The sequence below is a fragment of the Ascaphus truei genome, chromosome 3 (genome assembly GCF_040206685.1).
Source record: "Ascaphus truei isolate aAscTru1 chromosome 3, aAscTru1.hap1, whole genome shotgun sequence".
NCBI lineage: Eukaryota > Metazoa > Chordata > Amphibia > Anura > Ascaphidae > Ascaphus > Ascaphus truei.
This window is the reverse complement of record NC_134485.1, coordinates 329,389,784-329,409,875: the sequence shown is the minus strand read 5'-3', so window position 1 is coordinate 329,409,875 and position 20,092 is coordinate 329,389,784. Positions and strand designations below refer to the sequence as shown.

Below are 20,092 nucleotides of genomic sequence, written 5' to 3'. Positions count from 1 at the left end.
TGGGCATTACAGTTCAATGCCGTCACGAAGTCATTGAATTCTGCCACTGTCCCATTCCACAGACACAGCACGTCATCAATATAGCGTGACCATAATTCGACGTGCTGTGTGTGTATCTGCATCTCCTGGGTAAAGACTTTCATCTCCTCCCACCATCCAAGGTAGATGTTAGCGTACGTTGGTGCACACGTGGTGCCCATCGCCGTACCTTGGAGTTGGTGGTAGAAGGTGCCCTTGAACAGAAAGTAATTATGCTTAAGGACGTAATTAAGAAGCTCGAGTATGAATTCATTATGCTTTAAACACTCAGAGCTTCGAGCTCTCAGAAAGTGTGACACAGATCCAATTCCCACAGAGTGTTGTATGCTGGTATACAGAGATTCCACATCTAATGATGCCAGAAATGTGTCTTTGGATATCTGTATACCATCTATTCTCCTTAGGATATCTGAATAGAATAGATGGTATACAGATATCCAAAGACACAACGTACGCTAACATCTACCTTGGATGGTGGGAGGAGATGAAAGTCTTTACCCAGGAGATGCAGATACACACACAGCACGTCGAATTATGGTCACGCTTTATTGATGACGTGCTGTGTCTGTGGAATGGGACAGTGGCAGAATTCAATGACTTCGTGACGGCATTGAACTGTAATGACCACAATTTACGCCTCACGAGTGAAATTAACCAGGACAGAATTACCTTTCTGGACCTGGAAATTTTCAAGGATGAACAGGGCGTTTTACAATCTACAGTTCATACCAAGGCCACAGCCACTAATAATCTGTTACTATTCACTAGTCATCATCCCAGACCACAGATTGAGGGCATCCCTGTGGGACAATTTCTTAGAGCTAAAAGAAACTGCTCAACGAATAGGGATTTTGAGAAACAATGCAAAATTATGAGTCAAAAGTTCATTAATAGGGGTTACAGTAAGAGCTGCATTAATCGAGCGTATAAACGGGCCAAGCATTCAGACCGTAATACGCTGCTGTATGGTAGCAAACAACCAGACAACGAACTAAGTACAGTTAGAATAATTGGTACGTACAGCAGACAGTGGAGAGAGATAAAAGGAATAATCAATAAACACTGGCACATCCTCTTGGAGGATGATGTATATAGGACAGTGCTCTCTGACACTCCGTCTATTTCCTATAGGAGACCAAAAAATCTGTCTGACACATTGGTACATAGCCATTACAAAACACCGACTACCACAACTTGGCTCACAAACACTACAAAAGGTACCTTCAAGTGTAGGGCCTGTAAAGCCTGCAGTTTTATTAACCCCCAGAAAACCTTTAAAAATGCTAATGGGTCAAGAACATATACAATTAGGGAATTCTTTAATTGTAAAACATGTGCGGTCATTTATTTAGCGACATGTAAATGCGGTTTGATGTATGTTGGCAAAACCTCACGCCAACTACGTCGCCGCATTTTGGAACATGCCAGCACCATTAGGAATGAAGTTGACACACCATTGGCACGACATATCAATCTGTCACATCATGGGGATACCACATCAGTTCTCTTCCAAGGCATTGAACATGTGTCACTTGGGCTCCGAGGAGGGGACATTGACAATGCCCTACTTAGGAAAGAGGCCAGGTGGATTTTCATTCTTGGCACACAATCACCACATGGGTTAAATGAAGATTTCAATTACTGTGCATTTCTGTGAACTTACCCCATGTCATGCCATTTGACCTTAAGGCATCCTATAATAATGTAGAATAGGATTAACATTAATATATACTCACCTTAGGTCTACCCTACTACATTTATGTAAACATATGTGCATAGAAAAGAATACTTGTGTTTACTATACAATCACAATAACAGGGAATGCCCACTATCTTCATCCTATAAAAACAACACCAGTCATTTTGCATCCATTAGTTTCATTTTTAAAATCATTGCCTAATTTTAACTCAAGGGGACACCCTGGCTACAGACTATGTATGGCAAGTAAATACCACGGGCCGTGGTGATAATATATGGTAATAAGGGAGACTCCTACCCAAATACGTCACCAGATCACCACGGCAACCACAGGGTATAAATTTCAGGTCTGTTCAGGGCGCCTCCCCTCCCCCGAAGAAGTTCCCTTGCCTTGGAACGAAACGCGCGTCGGGATGACGTCATAGCGACGTCGCATGTACTGCATACTCACAGGAGTTTGCCTCCGGTCAGCTAGTATAGGAATGTGACAGTTTAACTCTGATGTGGGCCACAGATGTGGATCCCACTAGCAAGTGATAGGGACGACTAGGTCTTTCTACCTTACACCGGCCAGGGCCCATCACGTGTGCATGCAGAGTTGCGATCACCTCACAGGAAGTATCTGCCGGTATATTCAATACCGTGTGTGCATGTAAGTGGACTGGGGTGTGCATATGCCCTATTGAATCACCAGATTGCCCATTGGGGTTTTAAACTTACTATCACCAGCTCCATAGCGACGCTTCTCCCAGGTGTCTGCTTACCATTATAGGGGTTTTCTTCCTGTCTGGGACTGCATCTAGTTTACGTGTGCAGACAGTACAGTGTCACACTAACTAGTGCTCCCAGCTTTCTTTTGTATCTCACGACCTGTTAGGATTAACAACTCCATATACTCATACCCTTCAGGATTGCACAAAGTGTCTACTTTAATGAGCAATTATATTCAAAGTGCTGTGAGATACAACTGCATATCTATTCTAGCATGAATGGCTATCTTAAGATGTATATCAATGCCATCTGACCATTCATAGAGATTCAATACCAGGATCTCTTCAGTACATTATTTTAGGTTTTAAACACCCTTTTTTTCATGTTTGCTTCATTATATATATTAATAAAAATTTATTATTTTCATTCAGTAGAGTTGAGTGCATCACTTAGGGTTCTGGTCCTTCCCCCCCCTCACGCATATGTATTAACCCTGATAGCACCTCTCTAGTAAGTAAATCAATTTGAGCTGAGCAGGATTTCCCCTTTTCCTTCCCCCATTCCTCCCTCCCTCCCTACCTATTACATTCAAGAGTATTCACAAGCCTCACTTCCAGGGAACCAATGGACTTTGTGGTGTTTGTGGGTGAGATGCTGCTTAGTGTAGTTTTACCTTGACCATGGTGATAGATATCTGCGATGTATAAGGAACACAGGAAGATGAGTATTGTTACAAGGCCCCACAGAGCATTCCCACTACAAGCTTGTCATCTCTCTGTGGGTTATACCTTCGCAGACCCAATGGTGCATACATCTTAAAATTCTAACTTAAACACACATTCTAAAAATAGAATATTTAGTCCTTAAAAAGAAAAGAAAATGTTCTGATAAGACCGGGTCTCAACCTGGTGTCTTATTTCCCTCGGGGATTAATGGTCATAGTGTTTATTTTTACCCTTCAAAACGCTAACTTGAAGTGGCAGTACTTTGGGTGACTTTGGTGGAGCTGGATGAGCTTTACGTGAGCCACATGGATCCAGGAAGAAATTTCTGACACTTTAATTGCGGTATTACTGGTAAGTAGTACTTGAAATGGTCTTCTCATCTGGGATGAAGAGCGTGCTTGCGTAGGAAATGCTTGATCTTTAATTCTGTCTCGCGTAGGTGCACTTTCAACTTTGATCTGTGCATAGAGAGACTCAAAAAATGTATTAGTTGCATACAATCCTTACTAATTGTTTTATTATCATTAACATGGTCCTTAATTTGTTCCTTTGAACTACTGATAGTTATGTCATCCCATAAGTGTCTCATAGGGAGATAATTTATACCTAGGAATAAATTCTTGTATCAATGTGTTTACTACTGTCTTAACATCCGCATATAGACAGAGGTATCCCCTATTAACGCTCCTCAAATTTAAAACTAAGCAGCCAATGTGGACTTGACTTTGCTACAATCTAAGTTCCTACGACTTTGTGCCTCATCCATTGTCAAACCAATTCCTTCCATAATCAACTCTATCCTGTCTACAGGCCATATCCCCTAAGACTTGGAAAAACTGCCAGAGTTGTCCAAATCTTCAAAAGTGGGGACAAAAACAAAACTCAAACAAAGTGGGGACAAAGTCTCAAACTACAGGCCAATCTCTCTTCTCCCAATACACACTTGCTCTCATTAATGCCTCACTGCCATCTCCTCCAATGCAAATGGTATCAACCTTTTAATTAAATACTAACTAACCTTAAAACTCGCCCCATAAATCAAACATCCAAATAACCTGCACTCATGGCTATTATCCCACACCCAGTCACTCCTATCGCCCATTGTGGCCACTCACTGCCATCTACAGCACTTATTCCCTCACCTGTAAGTTCCCCTAAAACCTTAGATTGTAAGCTCTTCGGGCAGGGATTTCCTTTCCTATTGTCTGATTTTGCTGCACTTACTATACTATTATAATTCCTTGTACTGTATACTTTGTGAAGTGCTGAGTACATTTTTGGCGCTATATAAATAAAGACATACAATACAATACAATACAATACAATATTATCCAAAGCCATGGACAAAAATGTTTTCATTCCCTATTAAACAATTACTATACCAAGACAAATTTTCTTAGCCAATTCCAGTCTGGCTTACAGTATATAATGTATACCCTGCTCACTTATGTAACTGCATTTGCAACTATGTATCACCTGTCCTTTAACTCTATGCCAAGGACACACCCAAAAACGAGAGGTGACTCCCAATGCCCCACTTCCTGGCAAAACATTCTACAAATAAATAAATAAAATAGCAACTAGGATGTTGTTTGCTTAATCAGCAGAATTAGAATGATATATTATACAGTGATTTTAACAATAACTACTGCTTATAATAAAATGGGACACCTATGGAAAAAAGAAATGGTTAAAAGTTATAACATACATCACATATTCAGTTGATAGTCAAATGCTTTTGTATAGGACCTCACACTAATTTCTTTTAATATAATCTCTTTGCACAGTTCCGAGTACATGGCCAGCTTTATTTTTAAAGACACAGCATTATTCATTTGACTAAAAATTATTTCAGAGTTTGTTTATCTCAGGCAATTAGCCAGCCTGGGCATTGCGCCACTTTAGTTCTAGGCGTTTCGCCAAATAACCTTGAGATAAGCAGACCTAGCAGATAACAAAACAGCTTCTCCGTCTTCTAAATATTAATTATTGGAATGGAACTTCAGCTTAAAGTAAAAAAATGGAGCTTTCTCCACAGCCCTAAATACGAAAAAAAAATGTATGGCCTATCCAAAATAAAAACGGGACATTTATACAAATGAGGTTAGATAGCTTATGAACACACAATATATAATTTAAAAAAATACGTGTGAACTTTTACCAGCATATTTTTAAAATATTCCGAAACATATCGTTACATATCCGTCAGATACAGGGACCTCCTCTCTACCACCGTGCGTGCTTTGGGCCCCTGGCTTCCTCGTGGCGGGGATAGTCCACATGTAAGAGGTCAGTCTCTCCAGTGGGCAGGCCGATATCTCGCTCCGGTGGGTCTGGGCTGTGTCTCTCAGCTTGCTCTCTGATCTAGCAAGCTGAGATACACCGCCCAGCACCACCGGAGCCTGCACTTCTCTTTTGTTCTTCTTCTGTATATAATATAGTTATATAAATATACAGCGATATAAATTATAATAGACATATACTGTATATAATATAGTTATATAAATATACAGCGGTATAAATTATAATACATATATATAAATATATATATATATATATATATATATATATATAATATAGTTATATAAATATACAGCAATATAAATTATAATACATATATGTATAATATAGTTATATATACAGCGATATAAATTATTATAGATATATACTGTATATAATATAGTTATATAAATATACAGCGATATAATTATAATATATATATATATATATATATATATATATATATATATATATATAACTATAACTATATTATATATATATATATATATATATATATGTATTATAATTTATATCGCTGTATATTTATATAACTATATTATACACAGTATATATCTATAATAATTTATATCGCTGTATATATAACTATTTTATATATATGTATTATAATTTATATTGCTGTATATTTATATAACTATATTATAATATAGTATAATATAATATAGTTATATAAATATACAGAAATATAAATTATAATACATATATGTATAATATAGTTATATATACAGCGATATAAATTATTATAGATATATCCTGTATATAATATAGTTATATAAATACACAGCGATATAATTATAATACATATATATATATATATATATATATATATATATATATATATATATATATATATATATGTATTATAATTATATCGCTGTGTATTTATATAACTATATTATATTATACTATATTATAATATAGTTATATAAATACACAGCAATATAAATTATAATACATATATATATTATATAGTTATATATACAGCGATATAAATTATTATAGATATATACTATATATAATATAGTTATATAAATATACAGTGATATAAATTATAATACATATATATATATATATATATATATATATAATATAGTTATATAAATATGCATCGATATAAATTATAATACATATATATACAGTATATACTGTAACATTATAATATATTACTGGTACTTTATGTGTGTGTGTCATACTGTTTACAGTAAACAGTATACTGTGTACTGCATTGGGGGTTGTGAGTGAGTGAGTCATAATGTGTAATAATGAAGTGAGTGATAATTAAGGAAAGAGGTGCAACTCTAAAAAAAATTGTATCTTAAATAATTGCTAGGAAAATGGTTCTGTTAAAAACAATAAGCCATCTAGCCATTAAAAGTCCTATTGCAGTACTGTATGGTAAAGAAAACATATTGAATATACTTTACATACGCGGTAGTGACTGTTGGTGTCCGCTTGATATTTTTGGCCTTACCGTGGGCATGATAGCTCACAGTGGCTGCTGGAACAACGAGGCCAGAAGTACTTAACCAGCGTTGAATATCTGAAATTCGGTGTCCTCTCTTGTACATATCCTGTATTCTCATGCTGAGATCCTTAGAAATCTTTTTAATCGGCATCGCTGCGTTTAGAAAGAAATACAAGCACAAGAATGTATATTCGATTCAATGTGCAGTGAATCAACAAAATGGATGGTGTATTTATACTTTAATGAGTCTCATTACAGTACGCCCACTTTTAACACCTGCACCTCGTTGCCATGCATAAAAGGTGACACACATTGCAAAGCCCACAACTCGATAATCTGTATCTGAACTTGCCCTTGTCCAGATACTGCTTTGTGCCATCTGTTTCCATGGATCAACCCTGATTCTACGGACGCAGGAATCTGCTTTCTTCTGCCATGCCGAAAAAGCGAAAGGCGGAAGCCTTTTCCAAGCCAATGCCAAAGCGAAAGGCCAAGGCTAATAACGAAAACCTTCTGACGACTCCAAAGGCTAAGGCTAAGAAGCCTGGGCCTTATTATGTCAAGAAGAAATTTGCTGATGTAGCAAGAATGCAAAACCAATGGAAGCCACCCATCCACTACTCTGCTCTCCCGGGAACCCCCAGCCCACCTTCTCCTGCACTCTTCGACGACTCTGCTCTCCCGGGAACCACCAGGCCACCTTCTCCTGCACTCTTCGACGACGCTGCTCTCCCGGGAACCTCTATCTCATCCGGTCCAGCACCCATCCAATCAGATCTCCACAACACTCCTTGCACAAGTCCAACTCATTCGCCCGCATGCTGGTTGGGTTAAGTGTCGATATCCCTGAGAACTCTATGGTGGTAAAGATAGATCTTCTTTTTGAGACCATGCTAAATATGGATAGATGGATGGAGAAGATGGATAAGCTGATGGAGAAGATGGATAAGCACATGGAGAAGACAGAGACTGACATAGTGGGGATACATAGTTTGCTTGGAGTTCCTGCCCCTGTATGTCGGATACAGGAGCAGGAAGGTGGCATGGATGTGACCTTCACCCTTCCATCACCAAGTGCACCCCTCCATCAGAAGAATATGTGTACATGTATGCCATTGATGAGGATGACATGACAACCCCGTCAAGACCACGCCACGAGATGAGAACTCAGATAAGGCGACTAAGACAGGAGGAAATCATCCTCCCAGACCACCTACCCTCGCCTGCTGCCACAAGCACACCCGCTCCCAGAAGCACACCCTCTCCCAGAATCAAACCCACACACGCTTGCATTGAAACGGTGCCCGACATCAGCTTGCACGACCTGCCCCAGCAAGTCAGGGAGAAATATAGGGTCGCAAGTGCTGGTATATCCCAGAGATTTCTCATGAACATCTTCAAACACCACGTGAGTTACGAGTTGTACTGCGAGTGGACCCACAACGTAAATTACGCGTCAAAAAGGCTCTTCCTGAAAATTTAAGAAGAACTATTGTGGAGGAATTGCGGCGCTATTTTACCATTAGCGATTATTTAATGAGAATCGTGAGAGACTCCATAAATGGCATTTTGAGGCTCGTCCCTAGAAGGACAGAGAGGTGGGAATCGAATTCGCTGCGTGATAGTTCGTCTGTTCAAAAGTTATAAATAAAGTTTTTACTTACTCCAAATAAATAAAAAAATGTTGATTCTTTTAAATTGCTTAATTATGTCACCTTTTATAACAAAATATAGTGTTTCTAAAACATACTGTACAGTCAGTCAGTAATGGTTGATTAAAATCAGTCAGTCCCTCAAGAAGGCTAAAAGAATTGTCATGAATGGCTCGGTGGAGGGGGGGGGCGGACTGTATATCCGTATACTGTATACTGTACAATAAATACATACTTTTTATTTTTGGGATTTATTATACAGTATGTAAAAAAGTATTGTATTCTGCATGAAAAAAACAGCATACTGTTTAAGGTTTTCTATAAAGCTCACAGTTATTCTATCCTAATCAATAAAAATGGCACTGTCACTGATGGATTTTTAAATCAGAGGGGCGTGCACGGACCTCAATTGGCACTAAATGCCATCCCCACTGGTCCCGCCTCCAGGCTTCACTCGTGCGGTGACGTCAACGTCGCGCAGCCGCTATGCATAGCACCCGTGAACACGCGTAGTTTCCTCCATTCTGCTGTATAATAGCATTCACCTGTCTTGTCTCCATCAGCCAACCACAGCCATGCATACTAGGGAGTATGCTTCTCCTCATTGGTCTGCTCTTCCTATATACTGTACTGTATGCTCAGCCTGTCCTCTGACACATTGACTGAGCCTAACCTTGTTTATGTGCGCTGTGTGCAGACCTGCCGCCTCTCTGAGCCTTGCCTGTCTTATCCTGGGTTGCCTACCTTGCTTGTTCTTTGGATTCCGCATTTCCCCGCTCCTGACCCGGCTTACCAACAACGATCCGTACCTCTCCGCTCCTGAACCCGGCTTACCCACGACGATCAGCACCTCTCCAATCCCGACCTTGGCTAAAGTACCTACAAAGATTCGTACCTCTTCAATCCAGACCTCAGCAAGTATCACTAACCATCCTGACCCCTCCCACCCAGACTAGACGGGCTACCTCAACCTATCTACACTCCAGACGTGCCCTCGTGGCTGTGGATTGGCGTTTATTCAATCGCCACCTCGGCCTCACGGTCACAACTTGTTTGTGGTGAGCGCATTGTTACACCTGGAAGGCCGATCCATCACTGCTATTTAGTGCTACTGTAGCTTCCATCCGATATAAATAACACACATTGCTACACCAGTCCTAACCGCAGGAACCCTGCTTTTACTGTTTTCACACCTTAGCCGGACAATTCTCAACTATTTGATTGCACAGCACTGGAGGAAACAAATAATTCAAACTTTATGAAATAACATACAGACGTCGCAGCTCTGCACTTGCCGTGATAGTTCAGAAAGACAGAAAGATGTACAACCAGTGAGATAAATATAATTGTAATTAATAATTCTTAAACACTTTGCCGTTATGTATCTGTATTACAAAGTTACATTGTAGATGAGGTTGAATAAAGACATGTGTCCATCAAGTTCAACCTATGATAAATTTTGACGACAGATACTTTATCCTATATTTATACTTACAGTGACATATCATCCAATGATATCTCATAAGAGGAAAAATAAATTCCAACCCGACTCCAAGAATTGGCAATTAGATTACTCCCTGGATCAACATTCTTCCCATGTTTACTTATGTGGTATATCCCTGTATACCTTTCCTTTCTAAAAAGATGCCCAACCTTTTTTTGAACAAATCTATTGTATCTGCCATCACAGTCTCCATGGGTAATGAATTCCACATTTTAACTGCCCTTACAGTAAAGAACCCTTTCCTTTGTTGCTGGCGAAATCTCCTTTCCTCCAACTTTAAGGGATGACCCTGAGTCCTTTGTACTGCCCTTGGGATGAATAGTTTTTTTGAAAGCTCCTTGTACTGTCTCCGAATATATTTGTATATAGTTATCATATTTCCTCTTAGATGCCTCTTTTCTAATTTAAATAAATCTAATTTAGCTAGCCTCTCCTCATAAGTTAGATTGTCCATCCCCTTTATTAATTTGGTGGCTCTTCTCTGCAGTCTCTAGTTCCATAATGTCTTTTCTAAGGAGTGGTGGCAAAATTGTACATGTGCAAATTTCTCCATGTTCTTACTTATGCTTTTTAAAGGGCATAATGATGTTTACTTTCCTTTATCCATTGCCCGTTTAATGCAAGATAAGATCTTGTCTGCCTTTGCAGCTACTGCATGACTTTGTGCACTATTGCTAAGCCTTCTGTCTACAAGAACTCCTAAATCCTTCTCCATCAAAAATTCCCCCAATTTATCCCCATTTAATTTGTAAGTCGCCTGTTTATTCTTGATTCCCAAATGCATTAACATACATTAACATGCATTAACATACATTTATATGTGTTAAACCTCATCTGACATTTACCCCAAGTTCTCAGTCTCTCCAAGTCCTTCTGGAATGAAATTACATCCTGCTCTGATTCTCCTACCTTAAACAATTTAGTATCATCAGCAAAAATTGAGACTTTGCTCTCTATGCCAACATCTAGGTCATTAAAAAAACAAGTTAAAACGCACGGGTCCCAGTACCGATCCCTGAGGTACTCCACTCAAGACTTTAGCCCAACCTGAAAAAGTTAAATTTATGACAACACTCTGTTATCTATCCTTCATCCAGTTTTCAATCCAGGTACAAATAATTTTACAGAGTCCAATTTGATTTATTTTACAGTGAGAAGCACCTCCTCCAATCATGTGGCTCCCTCTGCTGGTGCTCTTGGCTCTGATTTTCCTGTACAGGTGGTACAGGGAGAGGCAGATACTGCAGAATCTCTCAGATAAATATGTGCTGATCACTGGATGTGACTCTGGATTTGGAAACCTGCTGGCAAAGCAGCTGGACCGGCGTGGGCTGCGCGTGCTGGCAGCTTGTCTGACAGAGAAAGGGGCAGAGGACCTGAAGAAGGAGACATCCAGCAGACTGCAAACAGTAATCCTGGATGTTACCGACAGTCAGAGTGTGAGCTCTGCTGCCAATTGGGTCACTAGCACTGTAGGAGATGCAGGTGAGTGAAGCTTTATGTCAGGAGAAAATGTTATTTAGTAATAGGGATCACTCACAAAAAGGGGTATTTTTGTGTAGAATAGAGACTTACTTCACAGCATCAGTAGGGAAATGCTGAGCAAATGTCCTTAAAAGTGACGTGTTTACTCGCAGACATAGGAGGCCTTGACATAAAATAATAAAAATAATGAAGGGTTACCTTACTAATATGTTGTGTTGTATTGTGTCACTATGCTTGAACGACAAATCATGCAATTTACCTCATGCAAACATGTATCGTATTTTCTTTAGATGCACCAAATAAAGAAATTCAAGAAAAAAAAGTGACTTGTTCTCAGAAGGAGCGTTCCAATTAGGCTTGTATGTTCTGAATATGATTAAGGATCTCTCCTTTATTTGGCATCAAAACAGAGAGAAAAAACATTGTTATTATTATTGATGTCCTTGTATCTTTCCCTCTTATTCCATATCTTGCAGGCCTCTGGGGTTTAGTAAATAATGCTGGGTTTGCGATTGGCTTAGCCCCCAATGAATGGCAAATGAAGGACGATTTTATCAAGGTGCTGAACATCAACTTGCTGGGGATGATTGACGTGACGCTGAATCTACTGCATCTCATCAGAAAAGCCCAGGGACGCATTGTCAATGTTTCTAGTGTTTCAGGGAGACTGTGTAATGTTGGCGGAGGATATTGCATCTCTAAGTTTGGCGTGGAAGCATTCTCCGATGGTCTAAGGTGAGCAACATAAACAGGGAACATTACAGAGCTTGGCCATGATCTATGACAGTAGTTGGGTGGCCATCAGAGTACTGTATCTAACCTTTTAGGACGTAATGACATGACCATATTTCCATTTATTTATTTGTTATTTATCAAATGTTTTACCAAGAAGTAATACATTGAGAGTTACCTCTAGTTTTCAAGTATGTTAATATGACAAATAATACATGGTTAAAAATACAGTTACATAAATGAACAGGATATACATTATAAACAATACATTGCATGCACAGTTAGAGAAGATGTATATTATAGGCTTATGTAAAAGTTACAGACCAGATTAAAATGTGAGACAGCTTTAGTTTTGAAAGAACTTAAACTGGTGGTGGATGTGAGAGTCTCCGGTAGGTTGTTCCAGTTCTGGGGTGCACAGTAAGAGAAGGAGGAGCGGACGGATATTTTGCGGAACCTTGGGACCATGAACAATCTTTTTGAGTCAGATCTCAGATGATAAGTGCTGCATGTGTTAGGGGTGAGGAGCTTGTTCAGGTAGATGGGTAGCTTGCCCAGAAAGTATTTGAAGGCAAGACAAGAAAGGTGAACTTTGTGCCTCGACTCAAGTGATGACCAATCTAATTCTTTGAGCATTTCGCAATGATGTGTGTTGTAGATTCATTGGAGAACAAAACTGCATATTGAATTGTAGAGTGTGATAAGTTTGCTATGGTGGGTTTGGGGTGCCGAGCCTTATACTATGTCTCCATAGTCGATAATTGGCATTAGCATCTGCTCTGCGATGCGCTTTCTGACCAGCAGACTTAGGGAGGATTTGTTCCTGTAAACTTTACCGTGTAAAGTACACCTAGTTTGGCATAGGTTTTGGATGTCAGGGTATCAATGTGCATCCCAAATATGCCAAGGTATTTAAAACTAGTAACAGGAGTTAGGGTGGTGTTAGCGTTGGTTCTGATCTGAAGCTCAGTCACTGGAGGCTTTAAAAATGTAGTCTTGGTCCCAAATAAACAGAAAGTGAACTGCGTTCTAATAATTGTGAACAAAGTGGTGTTATCTTACAGTGATTAAGTGATTAATAAATAAACCTGTTACTTGGTGAAGGTGTGCAGCTGTATTCGTGGAATGGCTCCACATACCAACTAGAAGAACAAATACAAAAGAAACAGCGCAAAAGACCTCATAGTGTAGTATGAATATAAAATTATATTATTATAACAGGTGAGTATTGCACGTACATCAGATTGAATAATTACTGGCAGTACATGTATATGGACATGTTACCAATCAGCCACGAGTGGAATGGGTTGTCTTCACGTGGGTAGAATCTCCTTCCCCTCTCCTCTGATGGATCAAGGCGGCCGTGGTGTGTGTTATTGACCCGGCATCCAACTGCAGCAGTCCGGTGGAATTCGTCTGCTTCACAGCTGTTGGTTCAGCGGGGCAGGCTCGCGGCATCCAATTCCAGCAGCCCGATGGGAATCCTCTACTGCACGGCTGTTGAAACAGCAAGATAGGCTTTTCCTCTGTGTCTCACGGCGTGTGTCGGCGTGTGACGTCTAATTCAGGCGCGCGTCTAGTGACGTCATCCGGTGGCGTCTGCACGAACTCAGCCGATCAGGGAGACAGCGGGCAGGAACGGGGATGAAGTGATGGGTGTATACAGGATACAAAAGCACAGTGGGTAGTCCAGAGAAGCGCCCTCTTATCCAACGCGTTTCGTACTATTAGAGTACTTCTTCAGGGATATCGGAGGTGTCTAGAGGTGCGCTTCTTATACCAGTCCCTGTCTTGTGATTGGCTGTTTATTTTGAGTCCAGCCTCTCATCAAGTGGAGGGAAAATTAAAGGGATAAGCCCTCTAAACATGGGAAACGGGTTAAAAAACTTTATTTAAACACAATATTCCATATGCTAAAAGATAAAAGAAACAAAGATTAATACAACATAAAATGTATAATGTTAAATACATTCCTATGCTAGCGGAAGTAAGATTAAAGGGAGGATAGTTTGCATAGACTAGATCCCAATAGAGATACATTTAGAAGTGTTATGGAGACCATGTGGATGTATAGTGCCTAAAATTATAAATACAAAGATTCGTTCAGCCACACGGATATGTTGTACGGTATTAGTATAAAGACCAGACGTCTATTTCCTCATTCAAACCCAACGGGGAAAGTGTTTGTAATTTATATATCCAAACACTTTCTTGTCTAGAGAGCATTTTAACCCTATCTCCCCCCCGTCGACCTGCAGGGACAGTTTGAATACCAATGAATCGAAGACTGCTCTCATCACTGTTGTGTTTTAGCTTAAAGTGTCTGGAGACACTATGGTTGTCTAATCCTAGTTTTATATTCCTAGCATGCTCCAGGATTCTCACTCTAAGATATCGTTTGGGGACATAGGGGAGCGGAGGAACTAGGCACTGTGGAAGCTGGGGTGACGGGGACACGCTGGAACTGCAAGTCCCCCGATCCATTACAGTGAGTTGTTGCAATTCCATTCCACACTGGATTTCATTGCAAACTTCTAGCAGGGTAGTTATGGTGTAGTGTTTGGAGCGAAAGCTAGATTGGAATTGGCTAGGGAAATTTGTCTTAGTATAGTAATCGCTTAATTGGTGTTACGCTTGTGCTCCTACACACAAGCGCAGGGAAAGGGAATGGACCCGATAGCGAGGTGGGGAATCCGCAGGAGAGACGAAAGGTAGTGAGTTGCCACGCAGCTGGGGAGGTAGAGTCCAGAGCACAAGGTAACAATAAAATTGCTTCTTGGTGGATGTCCAGCCTTGAGGACTCGCAGCTAGAGGGCAGCGCCCGCCACACTGAGAATTAACAGGGAATCTTGACTCGCAGCTAGAGGGTGGCGCATGCCATAGAGAGAGACATCAGAGAATCTTGACTCGCACCTGGAGGGCGGCACACGCCATAAAGGGTGACATCAGGGAAACTAGGCACAGGTAGAGAATACGTCACAAGGGGGCGTGAAACTTGACTCGCAGCTGGAGGACGGTGCACGCCGTCACATGTGCGCGCCATGTGTGAGAGAATGAGCGACACGACCGGGGGTGGTCGGGCTCCGTGGTACGAGTAGGGAACCGCGGGTGCGTGCATGCTCTATAAGGAGAGCGGGAACTGAGATGCAGCAGGTAAGGAGGGAGCACGCCACAGGGGCGTGTTCCCCGATTCCTTACAGTACCCCCCTTCAGGATCGAACTCCGAGCGATCCTTACTAGACTAGGGTGGACTATTAGGATCTCCCAACGTTAAAGGGGTACAGGAACAGGAGAGAAGGCGGGGCCACCTCTGGGGGTCCGTTTGTTGGCCGTGCATAATGTTACGCTTGTGCTCCTACACACAAGCGCAGGGGAAAGGAATGGACCCGATAGCAAGGTGGGGAATCCACAGGAGAGACGAAAGGAAGTGAGTTGCCACGCAGCTGGGGAGGTAGAGTCCAGAGCACAAGGTAACAATAGAATTGCTTTTTGGAGAACGTCCAGCCTCCTTAAAAGGCATAGTGCCAGTAACAGAAGAGTGCAGCAAATACTAAGTTCAAACTAAGGGTTGTTAAGTTGAAAACTTTGGCCAGTATTGTAAGCCTGCTACCACGTCAAGGTAAACCCTATCAGCAGGTCCTACACTACCCACACGGTAAACTAACCTCAGTGGTAGAATGAGTGACTGTCCCAGTCTTCCGGAATCCAAAGGAGATGAGTACAGGTCCCAGAGGAAGTTCAGACAGGAACAGCATAGAGTACTGGGGGTAGTAATTTGCCGGGCCCTGGGCAGGAAGCCACTGACTACTTTTAAAAGGAAGCGGCAGCTGTTAGCAATGGGAAAGTCAGAGAGAGGCTTACTTCCTGTCAGGAAAAAGAGTGCAGGATTTGCCCGGAAGCAAGATGACGTCGTTTGCTTCAGAATCCTTAAAGACACAGGATCTTGACTCGTAGCTAGAGGGCGGCGATCAGAAGTAAACAGGTAAGGAAGGAACACGCCGCTGGGGCGTGTTCCGCGCATCGTTATAATTGGGAGTGAACACATTTTTCCATGACTTTGGATAGTATTGAGAGAAGAGAGATTGGACTGTAGTTTGAGACAGTGTTTTTGTCCCCACTTTTGAAGATTGGGACAACTCTGGCAGTTTTCCAGGTCTTAGGGATATGGCCTGCACACAGGATAGAGTTGACTATGGAAGCAATTGGTTTGGCAATGGCTGAGGCACCAAGTCTTAGGAACTTAGATTGCTGTAAATCAGGTCCACATTGGTTGCCTAATTTTAATTTAAGGAGCGCTTGTGTAAACTCCTCTTTGGATACTGGGCCAAATTGAAAATTGTGGGCAGTGTCGGGAGGGGATGGGGCTATATGGGTACTCCCAAAATGAGATTCATGTTTGTGATTTGGGATGCGTTTCGCTAATAAGTTAGTAGCACACCTCACAAAATAATCTTTGAATGCATTTGCAATGTCAGTGGGGTTACCCAACTCTTTTTATAATGTTTCCATCATCCCCAGATTGGACTTTACATGCTCAGTCATCAGATCATATGCACGTCTTTCTTTAAAGAAGGATAATATAACAACAGTTTAATCCCAGTGTTGCAGGGTACATGCAACCACACACGCGGGTTCTCTTGATAAGGCTTATTTATTGAGCCTTAAAATCATACAGCACACAAAAACAAAATAGCTTCTCTTCAGCATACAAAAACAAAATAGCTTCTCTTCAGCAGACAAAAACAAAATAGCTTCTCTTCAGCATAGAAAACAGGGCAGCTTCTCTTCAGCATGCAGGACATAGACAGTTATCACACATGTACTTTGAAAAACAGACCTTATAGCAGTAATCTCTTCAGTATTTAGTCATGTCTCCTGACCCGCTAGCTTGCATGTGTGTACAGCCTGGGGGTTTTAAAAAACCTTGATTATGCAGCTGGGATCAGACTAATTAAGCAGCCCTTCTCAACTGAAACTTAACCTTGTCAATGCTGCACTGCAAGCCTAAACATAGGTTTGCCAGGTATGGCTGGTGATGTTTATTCACCCTGTCACACCCAGCAATGGAAGAAATAGAGACGTTTTCCATACAGTGTCTTAATTGTCTTTAAAAACCAAATTGTTTAATCTGAACCTAGTTATCTCTCATTGCTTTAGTGAATAAACACTTACCCAGATGAAATGTATCTAGTTTTTTTTTTACTTTAAAATCTAAAAGCTGGATAAAATTACATGTTGACAAAATAATTGTTTTCTGAACATTTGTTGAAAAAATGCTGAATAGAATTTGACCAAAATCTGTTGATAAATAGAAATACTAAGAAACTCTTGGATCATTATGTGTAATTAAAAAAAACAAATTGTTAGTCACATTCATGTTAATGGAACATAAGGTTTGCTAAGATTAAGCACTGTATAGTAATGTTTTGTATCAGTATTACATGCTAATAATGCCTAATGTTAATCTAGATTTTTATCTGTCCTGTTTGCAGTCATGATGTCCCACGTTGAACCAACATGATTGTACATGAGTTTTTTTCTACCACAAAAGAGCTTTAGACTCTGAAACTCACAAACACAGAGAATCCCTGCAAGTCGTGAACCCAACAACCAATATATATATATATTATATATATATATATATATATTATAAAGATATATATATTATATATATATATATACACACTATCGCAAATGGACTAACACGGCAATTTCCGTTATATATATATGGAAATAGCCGTGTTAGTCCAGTTGCGATAGTGCAGAATAAATGAGTTCTTCAGTATTAGGTGATACCTTTTTTATTTGGACTATCAATTTATGTCATAGGACAAGCTTTCGAGAGTTTTCCTCTCTTCTTTAGGTCTGCAATACTGATATACAAAGGTTTCTACAACTTAGACAGGGATTGGAAACTCTTTGACACCAAAACAAGTGGACTTAATGCAGACATGGGGTTTCTCACACACTATCATCATTTGTTGTAATGGTCCTCCCTGCCATTGTGCCATCCCAAAACTTCCCTCCTCCACCCACCCCCCCTCCCAGCATCCTCTTCCCCCTCTGTGGTGCTGTGGATGTACAGCCCCCCCATCCCTAATTATCACCTTCCTTATCTCAGTTTTAACAGCCTTCTAGTGCCTCTCTGTTCTTTATTCTTCCTTTTTTCTCCCAATCTCTGTCTAAGTTGTAGTCGCCCCTATAATAATATATCCACCGGCGAGCGCCTCCATCCGGTATGCCTCCCCCACAGCACAGTGTATTGTGCTAGTTGGGTGAAGGGGTACCTAGGGTCATGTCTCATACAATCACCTAGCCCCCAGCCTCTGGACTGGCATGTGTATGAAGGTTCACCCTCCTTCAGGGAAAATGGGTGCCCAGGGGTCCCTGGGGTAGCATCTGGGGCCCTGTGCCCAACCGTGGCCTCAGCCTTGGCCCTTCTTTTATTTCTGCCCACACAGAAATCCTCCTGCTGCACTTACAGTATGCCTGCAATATAAAGCCCTGAAAGCCTGTCCTGATCTCAGCAGTCCCGACCCCCCCCTCACCCTCCCAGTGGACGATACTCCACTTCTGCAACCTAGGGTGTGGTTTGAATACCTGTTAGGGTCAGGAGAGCTGAGCTGATCTGATCTGTAATGGTATGGAGATCAGGACAGGCTTTTGATATCATCTGGGTTCTTCATCTGTGGTTCAGCGCCTCCAGCTTCAGTGCGCTCCATGTAGAATGGAAGCAGCCCCCCCTGAAGAAAATCTCTCATACACCCTGCTACTGACTCAGATCCAGGCAGGTGTAAAAATAGAACGGGCTTTATTGTGGCATTCACTGTATAGTTAGTATCACAGCACTGTAGGTCTCAGATGACTCCAGACATCTAGATGGTGCATGACCCCAGCTAGTACAGGGTCTCTGTTTGTCTAATCAGATGTTTCCCTAGCCCCTGGGACTGTGGGTGGGCACGCTCATCCCCCAATGAGAGAGACTCACAGCCCACTGCTCTCTTCCTCTTCAAAAGCAGGACTGAAAAAATTGGGCACTCCACTCATGAGCATCCAGAAGGGGCGGGCTCATGGTCTGTACCTATACCATATAGGCTGCACACAGGCTATGAGTCACCACCTCACTTCTGTCACTCATAAGAGGAGAAAGAGAAGGGGGTCAAAAGTTCACAGATTAACCTGTTGCTGCCCAGACTGCTTAGGACTGATGGGACAGGTAGGAGAGACAGGTAGAAGGGACTTACCATTTTATACACACACACACACACACACATATATATATATATATATATATTGTGACATAGTCCAAAGATGTTAGGCAGCTTTCTGCCCCGTTTTAGAGCAGAAAGTGCAGGAATAGTTAATGATCCGTTCCACAGCTTCCCATTAACTCAGGCAGCTGGATGGAAAATCCAGACCACAGATTACAATGGCTCTAGTTCTCCCTCACCTGCTCTTCTAATCACATGCACAGGTACTTAGAGCAGAGAGGTTTTGCATTTCACTCTCTCTCCTTGGAGCCTGGGGGCTGGGGGTGTCGCTGCTCCCCTGCATCCAGTATCGGGGTTGACGGCCCCTCCACGTATCACAGTACCAGAGGATTTGCCTGGACTCCACGAACAGATAAGACAAAACAAATGGTTACTGCTGTTGCTAAAAGACTGTACTGTATCTTGTGACCCTAAATGAGAGAGCATTGTTTTAAGCTGGGGAACCAGTTTAGTTGGCCAGCAGCTGTTAGAGAGACTGATTCTGATGTGTAGTTAGATCCCTGAAAGGGATA

The 20,092-nt window shown here is 41.2% G+C and overlaps 2 protein-coding genes across 6 annotated transcripts in view; both read left to right on the top strand.

Moving 5' to 3' along the window:
• The window catches only part of LOC142489892 (retinol dehydrogenase 7-like), a 276,687-nt gene that overhangs the window by 119,188 nt on the left and 137,407 nt on the right, over positions 1 to 20,092 (top strand). The gene's annotated exons all lie outside the window — the stretch shown is intronic.
• Positions 1 to 20,092, top strand: part of LOC142489891 (retinol dehydrogenase 7-like) — a 147,274-nt gene that overhangs the window by 119,181 nt on the left and 8,001 nt on the right. For all 3 annotated transcript variants that reach the window (XM_075591456.1, XM_075591455.1, XM_075591454.1), the window contains exons 2-3: positions 11,244 to 11,577; positions 12,054 to 12,312. In XM_075591456.1, the coding sequence (XP_075447571.1) occupies positions 11,265 to 11,577; positions 12,054 to 12,312 (572 nt within the window). In that variant the 5' untranslated portion in view covers positions 11,244 to 11,264. The remainder of the gene's footprint in view (positions 1 to 11,243; positions 11,578 to 12,053; positions 12,313 to 20,092) is intronic.